The sequence below is a fragment of the Eptesicus fuscus genome, chromosome 5, assembly GCF_027574615.1.
Source record: "Eptesicus fuscus isolate TK198812 chromosome 5, DD_ASM_mEF_20220401, whole genome shotgun sequence".
NCBI lineage: Eukaryota > Metazoa > Chordata > Mammalia > Chiroptera > Vespertilionidae > Eptesicus > Eptesicus fuscus.
Genome location: NC_072477.1, coordinates 85509068 through 85528935, shown reverse-complemented (window position 1 = coordinate 85528935; position 19868 = coordinate 85509068). Strand labels below are relative to the sequence as shown.

The 19868-nt window shown below is 36.1% G+C and overlaps 1 protein-coding gene across 3 annotated transcripts in view; it reads right to left on the bottom strand.

Moving 5' to 3' along the window:
* The window catches only part of ARHGAP5 (Rho GTPase activating protein 5), a 77502-nt gene that overhangs the window by 45529 nt on the left and 12105 nt on the right, over window positions 1–19868 (bottom strand). For all 3 annotated transcript variants that reach the window (XM_054716521.1, XM_054716522.1, XM_054716523.1), the window contains one exon: window positions 15081–18971. In XM_054716521.1, coding sequence (XP_054572496.1) covers window positions 15081–18800 — 3720 coding nt within the window. In that variant the 5' untranslated portion in view covers window positions 18801–18971. Of the gene's footprint in view, window positions 1–15080; window positions 18972–19868 lie in introns of those variants that run through there.

Below are 19868 nucleotides of genomic sequence, written 5' to 3'. Positions count from 1 at the left end.
GGAATCCACAGATTAAGCAAATATATGAAATCCTTAAAATACCAATAAAATTTTGTGCACGTGCATTTTTCCAGGGAAAATACCCAAACCTATGCTGAGATTTTTAAAGGCTAAGAACAATTTCAAAAAAAATCAAAACAAACACTCTATACAAAGTATGCAAAGTATACTTTCTATTTGAACAAAGTTAGATAAAATCACAAGATCACTTTGGTCATACCCTTTTGTTTTGCTCTAAGAATTGGAAGTATGCCCTCTCTGGTTTGGCTCAGTGGATAGAGCGTTGGCCTGCAGACTGAAGGGTCACGGGTTCGATTCTGATCAAGGGCTCATGCCCAGGTTGTGGGCTCGACCCCCACTAGGGGGCGTGCAGGAGGCAAGCCAATCAATGATTCTCTCTCATCACTGATGTTTCTCTCTGTCTCCCTTCCTATCTGAAATCAATAAAAATTTATTTAAAAACAAAAGAATTGTAAATATTAAAAATTATTGCTTTAAAAAGCAGTACTTCTACTGGAGTTTCTCTTTATATAGTCATAAATTAAGCCCTATTTACTTGAGTACTCTTTCATAATATTAGTTGAAATGAAAAGAAAACATTACAGAGCTAGAAATCATAAAGCTAATTATAAAACTAATTTTAATTATTATAAAATTATAAAAATAAATCTTCTTGGATTGAGTGGGAAAATATGTAGTATACCAAATATAGTAGCACATAAAATTGACAACCCTATACACTTTTCTATAAGTCTTGCAATAATAACAATTGTCCACTGATATAAAATTGTAATTACTAAAATGCTGCAGCACACCAAAAAATGTATTCTTTGCTGATCTGACAAAAAAAGCCATTAATTTTGATTTATTCACATCAAATAGCTATTGTTTGTTGGCTGTTGTCACTTATTTTGACAATCTAAGGCAAGCATGTCAAACTCAAAGGCTAACTAACACAGGCCAAATAGACAAGGTTTAAGTTTATGTGGGCCGCAAAAGCTTCAATTTTCATAGAAATGTAGGTTTATTTCGATAGAGACATGCTGAATACAAAGGGCTGAAATAAATGAGTAATCGTTAATATAAAGTAATAGAACATTTTAACAAAAATTAATCTTTTTTCTGGAACATTAACTTACTAGACACTGAATAACTGCACAAATTAATAAGCGTAACGCAAATAAACCTATTTTTCTTGTTCTCCAAAAATGAAATATTTCCTGTTGTGCACACCAAACAAGTCAGTCCAAGACTAATGACGTGGCAATCGCTGCTAAAACATTCGCTGCTAGTATTAGTGGAGAGAAATGGTGCGCCTGCGTTTAAGGCGCACAAGGGAAATGAATGCAATACGATTATAGTAATCATTCATTAGTGAACATTGTAGTTCGTTATTAATAATTATGTCTACCAGAATATTGTAAAAATTAAGTTACGGAATTTTTATTAAAACGTTTTTTTACATACCGTTATATTGCCTGGGCCACAAAAATATTCGTTGTGGGCTACATGCAGCCCATGGGCCGCAAGTTTGACATGCTTGATCTAAGGCAAGAGGTCAGTGCCCCTAACTAAACAGTCAGGCACTGCATGTTTTAAAAATTCTTGTGGCACACCAGTTGAAAATTGCTGCTCTATATTATAGGAGTATACACCTCCTTGATATATGAAAATATTCTAAGAATTATAATTAATATACTGCAGAAATAAGAGTAATTTCAATAATTTGCACCACGCCAGTTTTGCCAAACATTCAATGCTATGAAAGCTAAGAAAAAAATTAAGTTTGAATAGGAAGTCACACTTAAGAAATTTATATTTGCTTTAAATTAGTAAAAACAAGCATACTGCTGACACAATCATTTACATTAAGTCTCAACGGAACACATGAATCAGAAATGTACTTAAAAACTGACCACTACTTACATTTCAATCTGAATTTGAAAAGTAATAAATCATGGTCAAACGGACAGCACAGAAGATATAGCAAATAGCAAAATATGGGCAGAAATACATTATATATCCATACTTATATAATACCATAAATTGATGTATCCAGCACTAGAAATGTTACTGAAGAAATCAACTTTAAGTTGATGAGAAATTTTGGAGACAACACAGAACTATTCAATCAGAGGTAGACCAGTTTAGCCAATTAGCCAGTAAGAAAGCAATGGAAATGATTACTTTAAAAAAACACCTCACTAAATGTTTTCCAAATGAGATGAGAGATGTGAAAGAACCAGAAGTTTAGCTAACTTTAATAAAAATATAAAAAAATGTTTAATTTTCAATAAAATCAATTTTACTAGACTGAATTTCTTGAGAGCAGAATGCATAAATAACTAAGTTATCCCTGTAACCTTAGCTTCAGACAGTCATTCGGTATAGTGGGCATTCAGTAAGATGTTTGATGAATTGAGTTTCCTTGAATCAAAATAAATTCTAATTACTTAAACAAACACATAAACAACTCTTTATTACAACTACAAACACAAAGCCATATACTCACACTGACTTCAACTGATCACAATACAATATACTGTGCTAGGCTATAGAGATCAATTATGAACAAAATATATACCTTGCCTATAGCAGACATTGCGATTTTCATCCTTTACAAAATTAATCCCAATTTGGGGGAAAGCCAAGTTCACCCAGAGCCCTAGGAATAAAGGCTTGGGCCTACACTCAATAGCGTAATTCTATTCCTCTGGTCAGAATTTACTAGTTAGGAATGGATGGATACAGGACCCAACTCAAGACAAAAGATGCTAGTTGAGGGGTCTGGGAAAGCAGCTTTCTCATTCCTCTGAACATACTTCCTTTACAAAAGTAACCCCCACTCCCCCCAACCCCTGAAGGAAATGCCTGCAGGTAACAATCGATTATAATGGAGACCCTATATCAACTGCCAAAAAAATCTAACCAATGTATTCCCCAAAAATAAGTAAAATAAGAAAATCTGAAACTTTCAAGAAGCTCAAGATTTTGTAAAACGACCTTGCTTATTAAACAAGTGCAAGCCTACCTTATCTGTATTGGATCTATAAGTATTACTATTTCTACAGTAAGCCATTTAGCAGACAATTTTTATTTAGTCTTAGTTGAAATTCTTTCAAGAACCTAGTTTCTCTCAGATGTGAACAATCAATTATCTGCCAAGAGGTTAAGTGATATACATTAAAAATGAAAAGTACTTATACTCTATAACTTATGCATTTTGATACAAACAAAAGCTCAATACCAATACCAACATGTTTTCCTATATTTTATGATTTTCATATCTAAATTAACAATTTATGGTTCAAGAGAAAATTCTGGCCACCACTGTTGGGTTAACAGTATTTTAAAAAGGCATTTTACTTAACAAAGACTGAGGTTTTATTAGTCAAATAATTCTAAACCTAAGATTTTACTACATTCTAAATGAACTACCATATTAATAGCACGGTATCAATTCACTATTTACTAACATTAAATAGTCAGACACTGCATGTTTTAATTACTGTGACTTACAGACCAGCCGTAGTTGACACATAAATGCGAGAAGGCCTTAGAAGGCTATTGGACTTTGATATTCAGCAGGGCTGAAAATCAGCATTGTATTACCCTGCTGCTGGCTGAATGGTTGAAGGCAATCCCCTAACCTGATAATCCTTTATTGTTTACCAAACCTTACCATCTATATGTCAGTTTGTTTTGCTCAAGGGCAAATGTGTATTCTAGTAAATAAAAAGCTAATGGGTCAGGGCATTCGGGAACCTCTCAGCTAGAGAATAAGGTCTCTGCCTGGCTCCCCACATGCCTTCTAAATTTATATTTCTTGTCTAGTATATCCAGTTGTGCATCAGCCCCCTCTCCAGACCTCGAACCCTAGCCGTGCCGGTCGCGGCTTCACACATGTTGATATGTATCCAGTTTTTTAAAGAAAACATACCTATTTTGGTGTTCTTCACCAAACATTCTCCAAACCCTATTACTATGGCTAAAGCAGCAGAATCTAAGACACTGACTATCTGATAGTGGGGTATAGCGAAAAGGGAGCAGTAAGCTCTAGCAGGTGTGGCTCAGTTGAGCATCATCCGAAGCACTGAACGAAAGGTTGTGGGTTTGATTACTAGTCAGGGCACATGCCCAGGTTGTGGGCTCAATCCTTGTTAGAGGGTGTGCAGGAGGCAGCCCATCAATGATTCTCTCTCATCACGAATGTTTCCATCTCTCTCTCCCTCTCTCTTCCTCTCTGATATTAATACAAATATATTTTTTAAATGTCTTAAGAGGGTTTCTTCCCATAACTAAAACTAAACTCATTTGGGGGTATAGCATCAAAGACAATCAAGCATAAAGCTGACAACTAAGCTCAGTTTAAAAGAAATAGATCTCTGAGCCTTCCTTAGATGTCACTAATGCCCAAAAGTTATGATTTCCAACATCTGAGAAAAGATTCCTAGACTATGGCTCCCATTTTAGAATCTAAGAATGAAGGTAAACATAGTGAAATTTTTTCTTAGAGGAGGAAAAAAAAAAAGCTAAGAAGCTAACAAGTACATAAACTCAGGATCAGAAATCATACATAGGATTATTCAATTTAAAAACAAGTCTGGAAACTAATCCAGCAAATGGGATAAAGGGATGTTCTGAAATACAGACAGAGTATACTGGAATATTTCAGGCCCGATGCACACCATAATAGTATTTATTAAGCACTGCTGTATGCCAGGCACTTGAAACACATAGTTCCAATTTCTAGCATAATTCCAAGAAAAGTATTACACAGATGCTCCTCAACTTATGAGGTATATCCAAATAAGCCTATCATGAGTTGAAAATATCATGCAAGTCAAAAATGTATTTAATATACCTAATCTACTGAACATAAAAGTTTAGCCTAGCATACCTTAAACATGCTCAGAACACAGTATCTACAAAATGCTGGCAGTATAGTACACTGCAGAGTATCAATTGTTTACCCTTATGATGGCATGCCTGAATAGGAATAGCGGCTCGCTGCCCCTGCCCAACATCGTAAGAGAATACAATACTGTACCGCTTATTGCTAGCTTGGGAAATGATCAAAATTCAAAGTATGGTTTCCACTGAATGTGTACGGCTTCATAAAGTAAAAAAAATCACAAGTTGAACCATTATAAGTCTGGGACCATCTGTTATTCCTATTTTACAGGCGAAGGAACCAGCTAAGAAAGGGTAACTGGTTTATTCTTAGTTATTCTCTATCTACCTTTCTTAAGAATCATCTCTTCTATCTGGCCATTCAACATTGGCAGTTCCTCAAGGCTCTGATAGGCACTGCTTTGTATTCACTCCTTAGGGTCATTTTACCTATTGCCACCACTACTTCACTGTCCACTAAATATGTATCTCTAACTCAGACCTCCTCTGAGAACTCATAATTGCCCAATTGACATCTCTATTTGAACTCTAAAACCAAAATTACAATTTTCACACCCCAACTCCAAACCAGGTAAATTTCCAATGTTCTACATGAAGAGCAGCACCATCAACTGATGAAGCTGCACAAGCTAGAAATCAATGAGCTATATTTCCATCACCCTTCCCCCACCTATACAAAACAGCACCAAATCTTACAGATTTTAAGTATCTCAAATCCATTCTATTCATTGCCACCATTCTCCCTCCCCACTCCAACTACTCAAAGTTTTCATCATGGTTCATTTAGAGTATTATAATATGCCAACTGGTATTCAATGTTACTCAACCCATTCTCCACACTAAAACCATGTGATCTCAAATCCACTCACTGTCTAATTTCAAATTACAATTAGGCTAAATAACAAAAATTCCTAACATTGCTTAAAAGGTTCCAGTCTAGTCCACACTCTCAAATCTTTCCTTGTACTATTCTCTCCCACAGATCATGGGTCAGCAAAACTATGGCCTGGGGGCTCAATCCAGCCTGCTGCCTGTATTTGAAAATAGCCATAATTCATCCATTTACATATTTTCTATGGCACATTTATACTGCAACAGCAGATTTTACTAGTTATAACAAAGGCTGTATTACCCTCAAAGCCTAAAATATTTATTATCTGGCTCTTTACAGAAAGAATGCCAACACTGCCTTAGATCAATGACCAGCTGCAGTGACCTCCTTTAAAGAACACATATCGAGTTCCCTCTCACCACATAAACATTCTATTCATTCAGCATACTATCTAATGAAGGAGTAATATGCAAATTGACTGTACCTACGCTACACCCAGAAGCCACACCCAGCAGCCAATCAGGAGTGAATATGCAAATAAACCCAACCAAGATGGCTGCAGCCACGGAGAGCAGGAGGGAGGCTTGGAGGAAGCCAAGCTTTTCGCCTGCCCTTGCCGGCCCAGGCCTCCACTCCAGGCTACAAAGTTTCAATTACAGAAAATAAATAAATCCCAACAAAAATGGCTGTGGCCACGGAGCGAGCAGGAGGCTTGGCTCCACTCAAGGCTACAAAGTTTCAATTATCCCAGATACTAGGGCCTCCACTTGGGTCACTGGGGGGTGTGGCCAGCCTGCAAACCACCACAGGCTCCTCGCCCAGGTCACCCCACGCCCCAAGGAAACCCCCACCCTGATCCGGGACACCATTCAGGGCAAACCAGCTGGCCCCCACCCATGCACCAGGCCTCTATCCTATCTAATAAAATATGCAAATTGACTGTCACTCCAACACACAAGATGGCTGCCCCCATGTAGTCAAAGATGATTGCCCCCATGTGGACACAAGATGGCCAGCAGGTAAGGGCAGTTGGGAGGGACCAGGCCTGCAAGGGAGGGCAGTTGGAGGCGATCAAGCCTGCAGGGGAGGGCAGTTAGGGGTGACCAAGCCAGGAGGGGAGGGAAGTTGGGGGCGACCGGGCCTGCAGGGAAGGACAGTTAGGGGGGACCCAGGCCTGCAGGGGAGGGCAGTTAGGGGCAAAAAGGCTGGCAGGGGAGTGGTTAGGGGGTGATCAGGCTGGCAGGCAGAAGCGGTTAGGGGCAATCAGGAAGGCAGGCAGGCGAGCAGTTGGGAGCCAGCAGTCCTGGATTGTGAGAGGGATGTCCGACTGCCCGTTTAGGCCCAACCGGGATCGGGCCTAAACGGGCAGTCAGACATCCCTCAAGGGGTCCCAGATTGGAGAGGGTGCAGGCTGGGCTGAGGGATACCGCCCCCACCCGTGTACGAATTTCATGCACTGGGCCTCTAGTGTGTGTGTGTGTGTGTGTGTGTGTGTGTGTGTGTGTGTATATATATGTATATATATATATGTATATAAAACTTGTCTAGTATGGTAAAGGAAATGTTATACAAATCCAGGAAGCACAGAGAGTCTCAAACAAGATAAACACAAAGAGACTCACACCAAGACACATTATAATTAAAAAGGCCAAGATTAAAAATAAGAGAATCTTAAAGGCAGAAGGAGACAAACAGCCAGATACTTGCCAGTGAGTTCCCATAAGGCTCTCAGCTGATCTCAAAAGAAACACTCAGGCCAGAGGCATTGGCCTGAAGTATTCAAAGTAATGAAAAGCAAGAATCTGCAACCAAGACTGACTGCTCTATCCAGCAAGGCTAATCATTTAAAATTGAATGTGAAGTAAAGAGCCTCCCAGACAAAAGAAGACTAAAGGAGTTCCATTATCACCAAACCAGCATTGCATGAAATGCTACAAGGACTGCTTTAAGAAAAAGAATTAAAGAGAGGAACATAGCATTTTAAAAATCACAATAAGTACCTATCAATAATAACCTTAGATGTAAATGGATTAAATGTTCCAATCAAAAGACACAGAGTAGCCGAATGGATAAGAAAACACGACCCAATACATGCTGTCTACAAGAGACCCATCTCAGAAGAAAGATACACCCCGGCTGAAAGTGAAGGGATGGAAAAAATATTACAGGTAAAAAAAGCTTGAGTAGCAATACTTGTATCTGACAAAATAGGCCATATCAAGAGACAAAGAAGATTACTACATAATAATAAAGGGATCCATCGAACAAGAGGATAATAGACATAAACATACAAGGTATTACCAAAAATGTATATATAATTTAACAGCTCAATTTTGAAAATGAAATGTCTTTTAATAAACACTGCCTTTATAAGTATTCAAAGTGTGTGTATACATTTATTGGGACACCCTATATATGCATCCAATACAGGAGCACCTAATATATGGTATTAAAAAAAAGTTTGGTGGACTTTAAGGGAGAGATCAACAGCAAAACATCATAGTAGGGGACTTTAATACCCCAATGTCATTAATGGATAAACCTTCCAGACAAAATATCAACAAGGAAACAGCGATCTTAAAAAATACAATGGGTCAGATGGATTAGATTGATATTTATAGAACATTTCATCCCAAAGAAGCAGAATATGCATTCTCCTCAAATGCACATGGAACATTCTCAAAAACAGATCACATGTTAGGACACACAAAAAGTCTCAATAAATTTAAGATTAAAATAATATCAAACATCTTCTCTGACCATAACAGCATGAAATCAGAAACCAACCATGATAAAAACTCAAAAATATTCAAATACATGGAGGCTAAATAGCATGTTATTAAACAAGGAATGAATTACCAATTAGATCAAGGAAGAAATAAAAAAATTACCTGAAAACAAACAAAAAATGAACACACAACCACCCAAAATCTATGGGACAAAGCCAAAACAGTCCTGAGAGGTAAGTTCATAGCATTACAGGCCTACCTCAAAAAGCAAAAAAGATCTCTAGTAAATAATCTAACCCTACACCTAAAAGAATTGGAAACAGAACAGCAGGAAAAGGCCAAAGTAAAAGGAAGGAAATAATAAAGATTAGAGCAAAAATAAAAACAAAAAACAATAACAAAAAAACAAATACAAAAGGTCAATGAAACCAAAAGTTGGTTCTTCTTTGAAAGGAAAAACATGACTGATGAACCTTTAACCAGACACATCAAGAAAGAAAGAGCAGACCCAAATAAATGTAATGAGAAATGAAATAAGAGTGATAACAACAGACATCACAGAAATACCAATGATTGTAAGAAAATATTAGAAACCACTATATGCCAACAAAGTAGACAACCTGGGCAAAACGGAAAATTTCCTAGAAAAAGACAATCTTCCAAAATGGAATCAGGAAGAAGCAGGATACCTGAATAGATCAATAACAACTAATAACATTGAAGAAGTAATAAAAAATACTTCCAGCAAACAAAAGTCCTAGACCAGATGGCTTCACAGGCAAATTTTACTAAACATTCAAAGAAGAACTAACACCCATCCTCCTCAAAATATAAATTCAATAGGAGGGAAGACTTCCAAGCTCTTATTATGAGGCCAACATTATCCTAATACTAACAAAATCAGATAAAGACACAAGAAGGAAAAAATTATAGGCCAATATCCCTAATGAACCTGGATGCTAAAATTCTCAATAGAATATTAGCAAATTGGATCAAGCAATAAATTTTTTAAAATCATACACTATGATCAAGTGGGATTTATTCCAGGGATGCAAGAATGGTACAATATTCACAAATCAAAAAATGTGACATATCACATAAACAAAATGAAAGATAAAAATCACATGATATCAACTGATGCAGAAAAAGCATTCAATAAAATCCAACACCCATTTATGATAAAGAACTCTCAGCAAAGTGGGAATAGAGGGATCATACCTCAACATAACAAAGGCCATATGTGAAAAACCTACAGCCAACATCATACTCAATGGGCAAAAACTAAAAGTGTTTTCCTTAAGATCAGGAACAAGACAGGGATGTCCGCTTTCACCACTTTTATTCCACATAGTACTGGAAGTTGTAGCCATAGCAATCAGACAAGAAGAAATAAAAAGCATCTAATTAGGAAGGAGAAAGTATAACTGTCATTGTTTGCAGATGATGTCATATTGTATACAGAAAACCCTCAAGATCACCGAAAGACTAGTAGATCTAATAAATGAATTCAGCAAAGTTGCAGGATATGAAATTAACATCCAGAATTCGATGGCATTTTTACAAACCAATAATGAACTATCAGAAACAGAAACTAAAGAAACAACCCCACTTACTATTGCAACAACAACAACAAATAAGGTACCTAGGAACAAATTTAACAAAGGAGATAAAACCTGTAACTTGGAGAACTATATGACATTAAAGAAAGAAATTAAGGAAGATACAAATAAATGGAAGCACATACCATTGTTCATGGACTGGAAGAATTAATGTCACTAAAATGTCCATACTACCTAAAGCAATCTGTAGATTCAAAGCAATTCCTATTAACCTTTGCACTCGCTTGCTTTTTTCTCGATTCCTTTATTCTACTCGGGATTTAATTTTTTAAATACCCCAGATTTTACAAAGCGCGGCAGTAGAATAAAAAACTGGAGTTTCTTTTCATACAAACTTATTTATTTGGATTTTTTAATATTTCAAATTATTGATATATTCAAAGAGTATAAAAAGAGCTGCTACCGATGCTAACTGTGTTGAGTCACACTCAACATCCGAGTGCAAAAGGTTAAAACACCAATGGGATATTTCACAGAACTAGAAAAAATATTCCAAAAATTTACATGGAACCAAAAAATTACCCCGAATAGCTTCAGCAATCTTGGAGAAAGAAAAACAAGTTGAAGGTATCAATACAGGATATCAAACTATACTACAAACCCATTTTAAAACAGCCTGCTACTAGCATAAGAACAGACATATAGACAAATGGAACACAACAGAGATCCCAGAAATTAATCCATGCCTCTATGGTCAATTAATATTTGATAAAGGAGGCAAGAGCATACAATGGAGTAAAGATAGTCTCTTCAATAAATGGTATTGGGAAAATTGGACAGGCACATGCAAAAATAAGTGAAACTAGACTACCAACTTACACCATACACAAGACTTAACTAAAAAAGGATAAAAGACTTAAATTTAAGTCATGAAAAAGAACTTATACAAATGAACACCAGGAAGACAAACAATCCAATTAAAAAATGGGCAAAGGACCTGAATACTAGGTGTACCAGTTAATAATGCGGATTTTTTTCTATAGATGGGAGTTACACATATGTTGATATATATGCGATTTGACATGTATGCAATTTTGTTGTATTGACAAGCTTCAAAACTTCCTATGTCAATTTGCTGAAGTTAACATCATAGATATTTTTACGCTTAAAAATGTCGAATTTCGTGCCAAAAAAAGCATTTGTGGAAACTTATAATTCATTATTTTATTTTGAAGAAAAGTGCTGCTGAATACTTTGGGAAGCTTATGGAGAACATGCTCCATCTCAAGATACTTGTGAACGCTGGTTTAAACGCTTTAAAAGTGATAATTTCGATGTGAAAGACAAAGAATGTCCAGGTCAACTGAAAAAGTTTGAAGACCAACAATTACAAGCATTATTGGATGAAGATGCGTGTCAAACTCAAAAACAACTTGCAGAGAGATTAAACATTGCTCAGCAAACAATATCTGATCGTTTATAAGCAATGGGAAAGATTTTTAAAGGAAGGAAAATGGGTGCCACATCAACTGAATGAAAGACAAATGGAAAACCAAAAAGTCATCAGTAAAATGTTGCTTCAATGGCACGAAAGTCTTTTTTGCATCGAACTGTTGGTGATGAAAAGTTGATTTATTCTGAGAATCCCAAATGCACAAAATCATGGGTTGATCCAGGTCAACATCGACTGCAAGGCCAAAGAAGACTATGCTCTGCGTTTGGTGGGATCAGGAAGGTGTGGTATATTATGAGCTTCTAAAACCAGGTGAAACAATTAATACTGATCACTACCGACAACAAATAATCAATTTGAACCAGGCTTTGATTGTAAAATGACCAGAATGTTCTAGAAGACATGGCAAAGTAATCTTGTTTCATGATGATGCACTATCACACACTTCAAAACCAGTTAAAGACACGTTAAAAGATCTTGCCTGGGAAGTATTAACCCACCCGCTGTATTCACCAGACCTTACTCCTTCAGATTACCACTTGTTCTGATTGATGGCACATGCACTTTCTGAGCAGCACTTCAAAACATACGAAGAAGTGGAAAATTGGGTCTCTGAAAAGTTCTATTGGGATGGTATCCACAAATTACCTGAAAGATGGGGAAATGTGTAGCTAGCGATGGACATTACTTTGAATAAAGCACTTTTGATGTTTCTCTTGAAATTATCGTGTTTTCTTTGATTAAAATCTGCATTATTAACCGGTACCTAGTAGACACTTCTCCAAAGAAGATGACACATGGATGGCCAATAGACATCTGAAAAAATGTTCAAGATCACTAATCATTAGAGAGATGCAAATAAAAACTACAATGATGTATCACCTCACACCTGTCAGAATGAATACTAACAATAAAACAACAAACAAGTGCTGGGGAAGATGTGGAGAAAAGAGAACCCTTGAGCATTATTGGTGGGAATGCAGACTGATACAGCCACTGTGAAAAACAGTATGGCGTTTCCTCAAAAAATTTAAAATGGAACTGCCTTTAACCCAACGATCCCATTTCTGGGAATATATCCTAAGAATCTCGAAACACCAATCAGAAACAATATATGTACCCCTTTATTCACAGCAGCATTATCTATATATATAAAAGCCTAAGCGACTGGACGACTGGCTGACCATCTGGTAGCTATGATGTGCACTGACCACAAGGGGGCAGATGCTCAACTCAGGAGCAGAAACCACAGGCATGGAAACATGAAACAGACTGATCTCAGAGGGAAGGGGGCAAGGGGGAGGATGGGAAGAGATTAACAAAAAATCTTATATGCATACTCGAGGCCTAGTGCACAGATTCGTGCACTGGTGGGGTCCCTCGGGCTGGCCTGCAGGGATCAGGCCTAAACAGGCTCTCTGACATCTCCCGAGGGGTCCCGGACAGTGAGAGGGCGCAGGCCAGGCCGAGGGACACCAACCGGTGCACAAATCTGTGCACTGGGCCGCTAGTTTATAAATATCCAAGATCTGGAAACAGCCCAAGTGCCCATCAGCAGGTAAGTGGATAAAAAAGCTATGGTACATTTTCACAATGGAATATTATGCCACTGTAAAAAAAGAGGAACTTTTACCCTTTGCAACAGCATGGATGGATCTGGAGAGTATTATGCTAAGCAAAATAAGCCAGTTAGAGAAAGACAAATAGCATATATTCTCATATGTGGAATCTAATAAACAAAAGAAACTAATAAACAAAATGGAACTGGAAGCAATGGATACATGGAACAGACTGGCCAGTACCTAAGGGGTGAGAAGTGGGGGTAACTGGATAAAGGTGAAGGGATTAGCTAAAGAACATATATGCATATCCTATGGGCACAAACAATAGTTTGGTGAAGGTCAAGGAAGGGGGAGATAGGGGTGGATGGAGGTGGGCAAAGGATTCCAGGGAAAAAGGGGGACACTTGCAATAATGTCAACATTAAATTTTTTAAGTAAAAATAAAGTGTGGAATGAATAAAAAAGAATATGAAAATATTTAAATAAATAGTTATTAAAACAATTAAGCAGACTTGTGATCAAAAATAATAAAATAGCCCTGGCTGGTTTTGCTTGGTGGTTAGAGTGTCAGGCTGCAGAATGAAGGGTCGAGGGTTCGATCCCTGGCCTCAGACAGAGTGAGTGAGGGAGGCAAACAATCAATGTGCCTCTCTCACAGTAATGTTTCTCTCTTTCTCTCTCTCCCCCACTCCACTCCATTCTCTCTCAAAAAATTCAATGGAAAAAATATCCTGAGGTGAGGATTTTTAAAAAAAGGAAAAATAACACAAAAATATAAACAATTTGAAATGGAAAGATTGTGTATGCTTATTTTTGTTAATAAGTATTCAGTAGTTATAATAATATAAGCAAATTAAAAGAAAAATACTGAAGTCTTTTGGCAGTGATAAAATATGTAGTGAGGACTAGTGATAATAGGGTGACTGTGAAAAGATGCCAGAGATATTTAGTTAGTAGAGTGTTGTGAGTTGAGTTTGTGTTATAGATCTAAATGAGCCTTACCGTTTACATGTCTAATCTGAAAAACAATGATAAATTTTAAAATATTGCAGCTTAAACTTAGAAAATAAAATGGAGGCTACCAACTATAGGGAAGCAATTACTATATGTAGGTAATCTATCTAGGATAAGGTTACTCAAAATACCTGTATCTTTAATTGGGTTTAATAAATAGTAGTTGGCTGCTGTAAATTAAATATTAAGACTATGGATTTACTGGATGAAGAAATTACCAATATGTAGTATAAAAATCTATTGAATACTATCTGAAAACCATAAAAACCTTGGATAAAAATTTATGTACACTCATGTCAGATAGCATTAGAAATAACGGTGCTTAAATACTACTGTGAGAAAGATCTAATAAAAATAAAAATTATTAAATACAACTTTAATAGCATACATATTTAGGTTTCTAACAAACTTAATACCATCAAATAAATTAGTAACTATTTAAAATATAACAGACTAAAACTTGCTATTTGAACAGAATTATACAATTCAAATTTAAGAAACCTTTCTGCAAGTCTGTAGGCTGTATACCACTATCCACAAAAAAGTTGCCTAAAAAGTTAATAAATTTAAAAGACTACAAATTATTAGTTTTATTGTACTGTTAATATGCTTGAGTAAGATAGGTATATCAAATTAATATTGCAAAACTGATAGTTCAGAAGGGAAAAACAGACAAATGGATGCTTACAATACAGAAAAAACAAAAAACAAAGTCACTTTATATCTGGGTTTTTACAGAGAATATATTCACCCAGAATTTCCATGCTGAATATGAAATAAAATTACTCAAAGACAATAAAGCACAAATAAGTGAAATTCAATATAATCAGTAAAAAAAAAATTGCCCTCACAAAATATTCTGAAAATTTTAAAGAGCTGATAATTTTATGTATTGAACAACATAAGGCAGCTTACTTTCTCACTGATGTCAAATCCATTAAATTGAAGAAAAAAAAATTGTGTTAAAGGTAAAAACAAGAATCTTTATAAACATTAGTGGTCATAAATTAAATTTACCTTTTTATCTTCTTTTACTTTGTGGATTTTCTTCTTCATTTTCTTATCATCTAATTCCTGGTCTGAAGTGATTGCAGGATTATCAATACCACCTTTCCAAGTTTCAACAGGAGAAAGAAGTGGATCTTCTTCACTTCCACGATGTCTTCCTTTTCTTTTTGTTTTAGAAGTAGTGAAAGCCTCGTCATCACTTGCATCTGAATGTGTTCGTCGATAGTATGACTTGGCTTTACTAAACAGAGTTTTAGATTTATATTTGTATTTTGAAGGCCTCCGTTCCCCATGACTTTTTGAGGTTCTATCAGAAAATCCATTTTCTTCATCTCCTTGGGTGTTATTTACAAATGAATTTCGAATTTTAATAATGCGATTCTGGCTATCATCTGGGACAACATATATCTCATCAGAACAGCCCTTCTGTTTGAAAATTGTATCAATGGGTTCCGCATAGTTATCTGAAGGATCCATATCTTCAGGATGTGCCAAAGGCACCCGGGAAGTCTGTTTTCTTGGATTTTTGCCAATACCAGCTTCTATTGTTTTTAAGAGGTTTGGATCCAGTTTCTTCACATTAGTCTTAGGTACAACTGGTTTAGGTTTAATAGGTGGAGGCACTTTATGGTTGCGTTCATGGTCATGACAGTTGGGGGTGCTATGAATAGGATATTCATTTCCTTCCAAATCTAATCTGTATCTGGAACGGTCACTAGGTGTTGGAAGCAACTGTACATCATCCCCAATTGGACTATAAGGAGGCGGTGCTTCTGTATCATCATCTGAATCAGGATAGTTGTTATAGGGAAAACAATCTCTGGGAGATGGTAGAAAAACATCCTCACTTTGATGGGTTGATTCCCTTGTATTATCAGATAAATAGGAATTTTCTATCATATTTTTTTTCTCTAGGACATCACTGAAAAACAGAGTAAAGACCTCGGTTTGCCGATGATACTGAGATAAAGAATACAATGCTGTAAATTTAGCAGTGATCTCAGTTGCAATGTGTTCTCCTTCAGTCATTAACTCTTTGATGGCCTCATTTTCAAAAAAATCTGCTTGGCTGTCAGTAACTGCCACCAGTTGTACAGGAATGGTATCCTGAACTTCTGATAGAAATGCTCGGAGCATTCCCATTGATGCTTTCCGTTTGGCAGAATAAACTAATATATATCCATGAACAAGTTCATCTTTCCTTACTCCAATTGAGGAATGATATGATAATATTGTGATCTGTATTCGCCTCCTTTTTTCACCAATGATTTTGTCAAGCATTAGGGAATTATTCTGTCCAGCTTGAGCAGCGCTGCATGAATGAGAATCAAGGAAGGGTGAAAGAATAAGATCCACACTAAATGGATCACCACACATGGCACACATAACAATTCTCAAGTCAGCTTCTGATACATCCTTATTGGTGGGAACTGGGCTCACCACATCTAAATTGTGTTTAACTGATTCTAATACTCCTCTTAGAGCTTGCTTTATTTGGGTTTCATTAAACTTCCGAGGATATGTACCAGCAGGTACATCTACAAAAGGACATTGTAACTTGTTTGCCAACTGTTGCCCTTGATGCCTGAGAATTGGTAGATTCTTACTAATAGAATCTCTCTGATTAGCCAGAATTAACGTAAATGGAAGATTAGCCATATATTTATCTTTTCTGATCTGAGAAGCTTCAGTTCTTATTTTTCCAATAAATTCCCCAATAAAATTCAATGACTCGATGGAATTAAATACACAGAAGCACCCATGTGGTTTAAAGGCGGCAGTCCATAACTGACTTAAAAAGTAAGGCGAATTGGCATCAACTGGTCGAAGATCAAGTTCATAAATTTTTCCATCTAAGGCATACTCATCATCAGTGGATTGTGTCCTTATCTCATTTGCTAGTTCTTGGGCAAGGCCATCCTTCCCTAAAATAAAAAGGTTAACTTTATCTATATTGGTACTATCATGATACAATCTTAAGCGACCATGATCTAACTGCAAAAGACTACTGGCAAGTAACTGCTCTACTTTAATGTCCATACAATTTTGGCCACTAAGACATGTTTCTTTAGTGGGATGATAAACAAACCCTATATGCTTAAGTAGAAGAGACTCCCTATCAGGTGCAAGTTTCTGTAAAGCTTTATATCTAGGTTCTTCACTCAAAACTGTATGAATTTCACTCATTTTATCTGAACTAGGTGTTGCATTAAGATCTAAATCATAAAAAAGTTCTGAATGCTCAAAAAGCATTTCCTGAAACTCTTCTTTGGCTTTTTCAACTATTTCTCGCTGATGCCTACTATACACCTCTTTGCTGTCAGCCTCTGTAATATACTTGAAGGCTTCATCCTCCATAACAAAGCACATGACTTCCTCCCATGGCTGTCCAGGTGAAATGAACTGAATTTTTTCCAAAGTCTTTTTGAATTTTTCCTTCATTTCTACCCTCCTTTTCTCTGATATTAGATGTTGTACATGGTTCTGATAGACTTTTTCAGCTTCTAAAGTGCTCAGGAGGTCAAATGGGATTCGCCTATCATTAATTTTGTCTATATGGTCAGTTTCATCCCAAGGTGTTTTTTCTAGCACCACAAAACATAACTGAAAATCTGCTCTCTTCTCCATTAATTTCAAAGCTTCTGACCAATTCAAATGTTCAATCTCTTCTAGATTTGGCAAAAGAGTGTTAAAAGCTCTTGGTAAGGTATTTATATATTCTTCTCTCCTTTTTCTTATATGTTCTTGTTTAAGTTGTTCTATATGTTTTGAGAAAGTATTTCGGGCCTTTTTTGTTCCCTCTAAATTGATATATTCTTCATAATCAGGATGATTTTTTAATTTATTACTAACAGTTTTCCAAGTTGCATGATAATCTCTCACAGTCTGCACAAGTTTTTCAAACTTATCTGTTGCTGTGACAACAAGTTGTCTCTGTGTTTTAAAAGCATCCAGATAAGGAATAATTTTAGGTTTGCCACGAGTTTTATCCAACATTTGTACCAGTGCAGTGAAACATGTTTCAATGTTGACATTCAATCGTGCTGATGTTTCCACTACAAGAAGGTTCTTTTTGTTTGAAGCAAATGCCTGAACTTCTCTAAGATAGTGATCCACGCATTCATCACATTTAGTTGCTGCTATTATTACAGGCTTTTTTGATTTTGATAGTTGGACAAAAAGGTTATTCACAAATTTAAGTTGATCATCAAACTTCCTATTGCATCCTTGACTTACGTCAATGCACAATAAAAATCCATCTACATTGAGCTTCCCTTCAGGCATTTGCTTCTGTTCAAAGTCTTGCTCCAAGCCTAGTTGATCAGTGCAAATGTACATTAGTTTTTCGGCTGACTGCAATTTAGAAGCAGCTGCACGTTTTATATACGGTTGTAAATTTGTACTCCGATGAGGCAAGAAAGTCTGGTCATCAATGAATTCTGTTTGTTCAATGACATGAATTTTGCATTCTACTCCATCTTCACCATTTAGTGTTATGTCACCCCAGTACAAAAAGTGATCATTGTTTACTACTCGTCCTCCAAAGTCAATGGTGCTGAGCACAGAAGTATGCTCTGGATAATATTCATCTGCTTTTGAGCGTACAAATCTATTGCACAAACAAGACTTTCCAACTCCACAGTTACCTTTGTCTTTTTCAGTCCCAGAGAGTCCAACTACACTGATAGTATAGGATGGGGGGCGCGGCTCTTTGTTTTTTGCCATCATAACTTTCTTCTCATGTCTCTACATTCATGAAGATAACCAGATATACTTCTCATTCTGAAAATAAAAAATCATCTCAAAATATAGATCCTGAATTTCAGAACTATATTTGGTTCTTTGTATTTCCCTCATTTTTGTGCAAAGGTCTTCAAGATCTTCAAATAGATCATCTGCCTAGAGAGAGGAGAAAAAGAACAAATCTTAATCGTGAATCACATACATTAAATTATATACATATTAAAGATATTCATAACAAAGCACCACGCATGTTAACAATGTTACATGTATTTTAAAATATCACCATAAAAATGTCTATGATTTATTGTTATAAATGTGAAATGACTTCAAAATTTAAGGCAATTTTAACAACTAAAATTTAAACTAATACAAGATTTAATATCTCACAAGTTTTAAAATAAGCCCTTATTAACCAAATGAGCATTCTGTCTCTACTCTTTTCTATGAGTTTAAGGAAACAACTAGTCCTTTCCCTTCCCCTCAATTTTCCTACCTTCTATGACTGGAGGCTATATTTGGTGATAACTAAATTATACTAGCTGCTTTAAAAACTCCCTCACAACCTTTAAAAACAACCTGCTTTCTAATCTTGTTCCTTAAAATGAAATTTCATATGAATTTATTAGTAAGATTTTAGAATGAAAAAAATTTAAGAAGTTTTAGCACACTGTGAAATCTATAAAATATTATGCCCAAAGACAATTAAGCTTTTGCACTCGGATGTCGAGTGTGACTCGACACCGTTAGCATCGGTAAGCAGCTCTTTTTATACTCTTTGAATGTATCAATAATTTGAAATATAAAAAAATCCAAATAAATAAGTTTGTATGAAAAGAAACCAGTTTTTTATTCTACTGCTGCGCTTTGTAAAATCTGGGGTATTTAAAAAATTAAATCCCGAGTAGAATAAAGGAATTGAGAAAAAAGCAAGCAAGTGCAAAGGGTTAAGATATTCAAATACTTACAAGGTGAAATAGAAATAAATGGACCGTTAGTGCAAATAATGACATTATTTAACTAGATACGTTTCTCAAATTAAGGTGAAGAACTAAT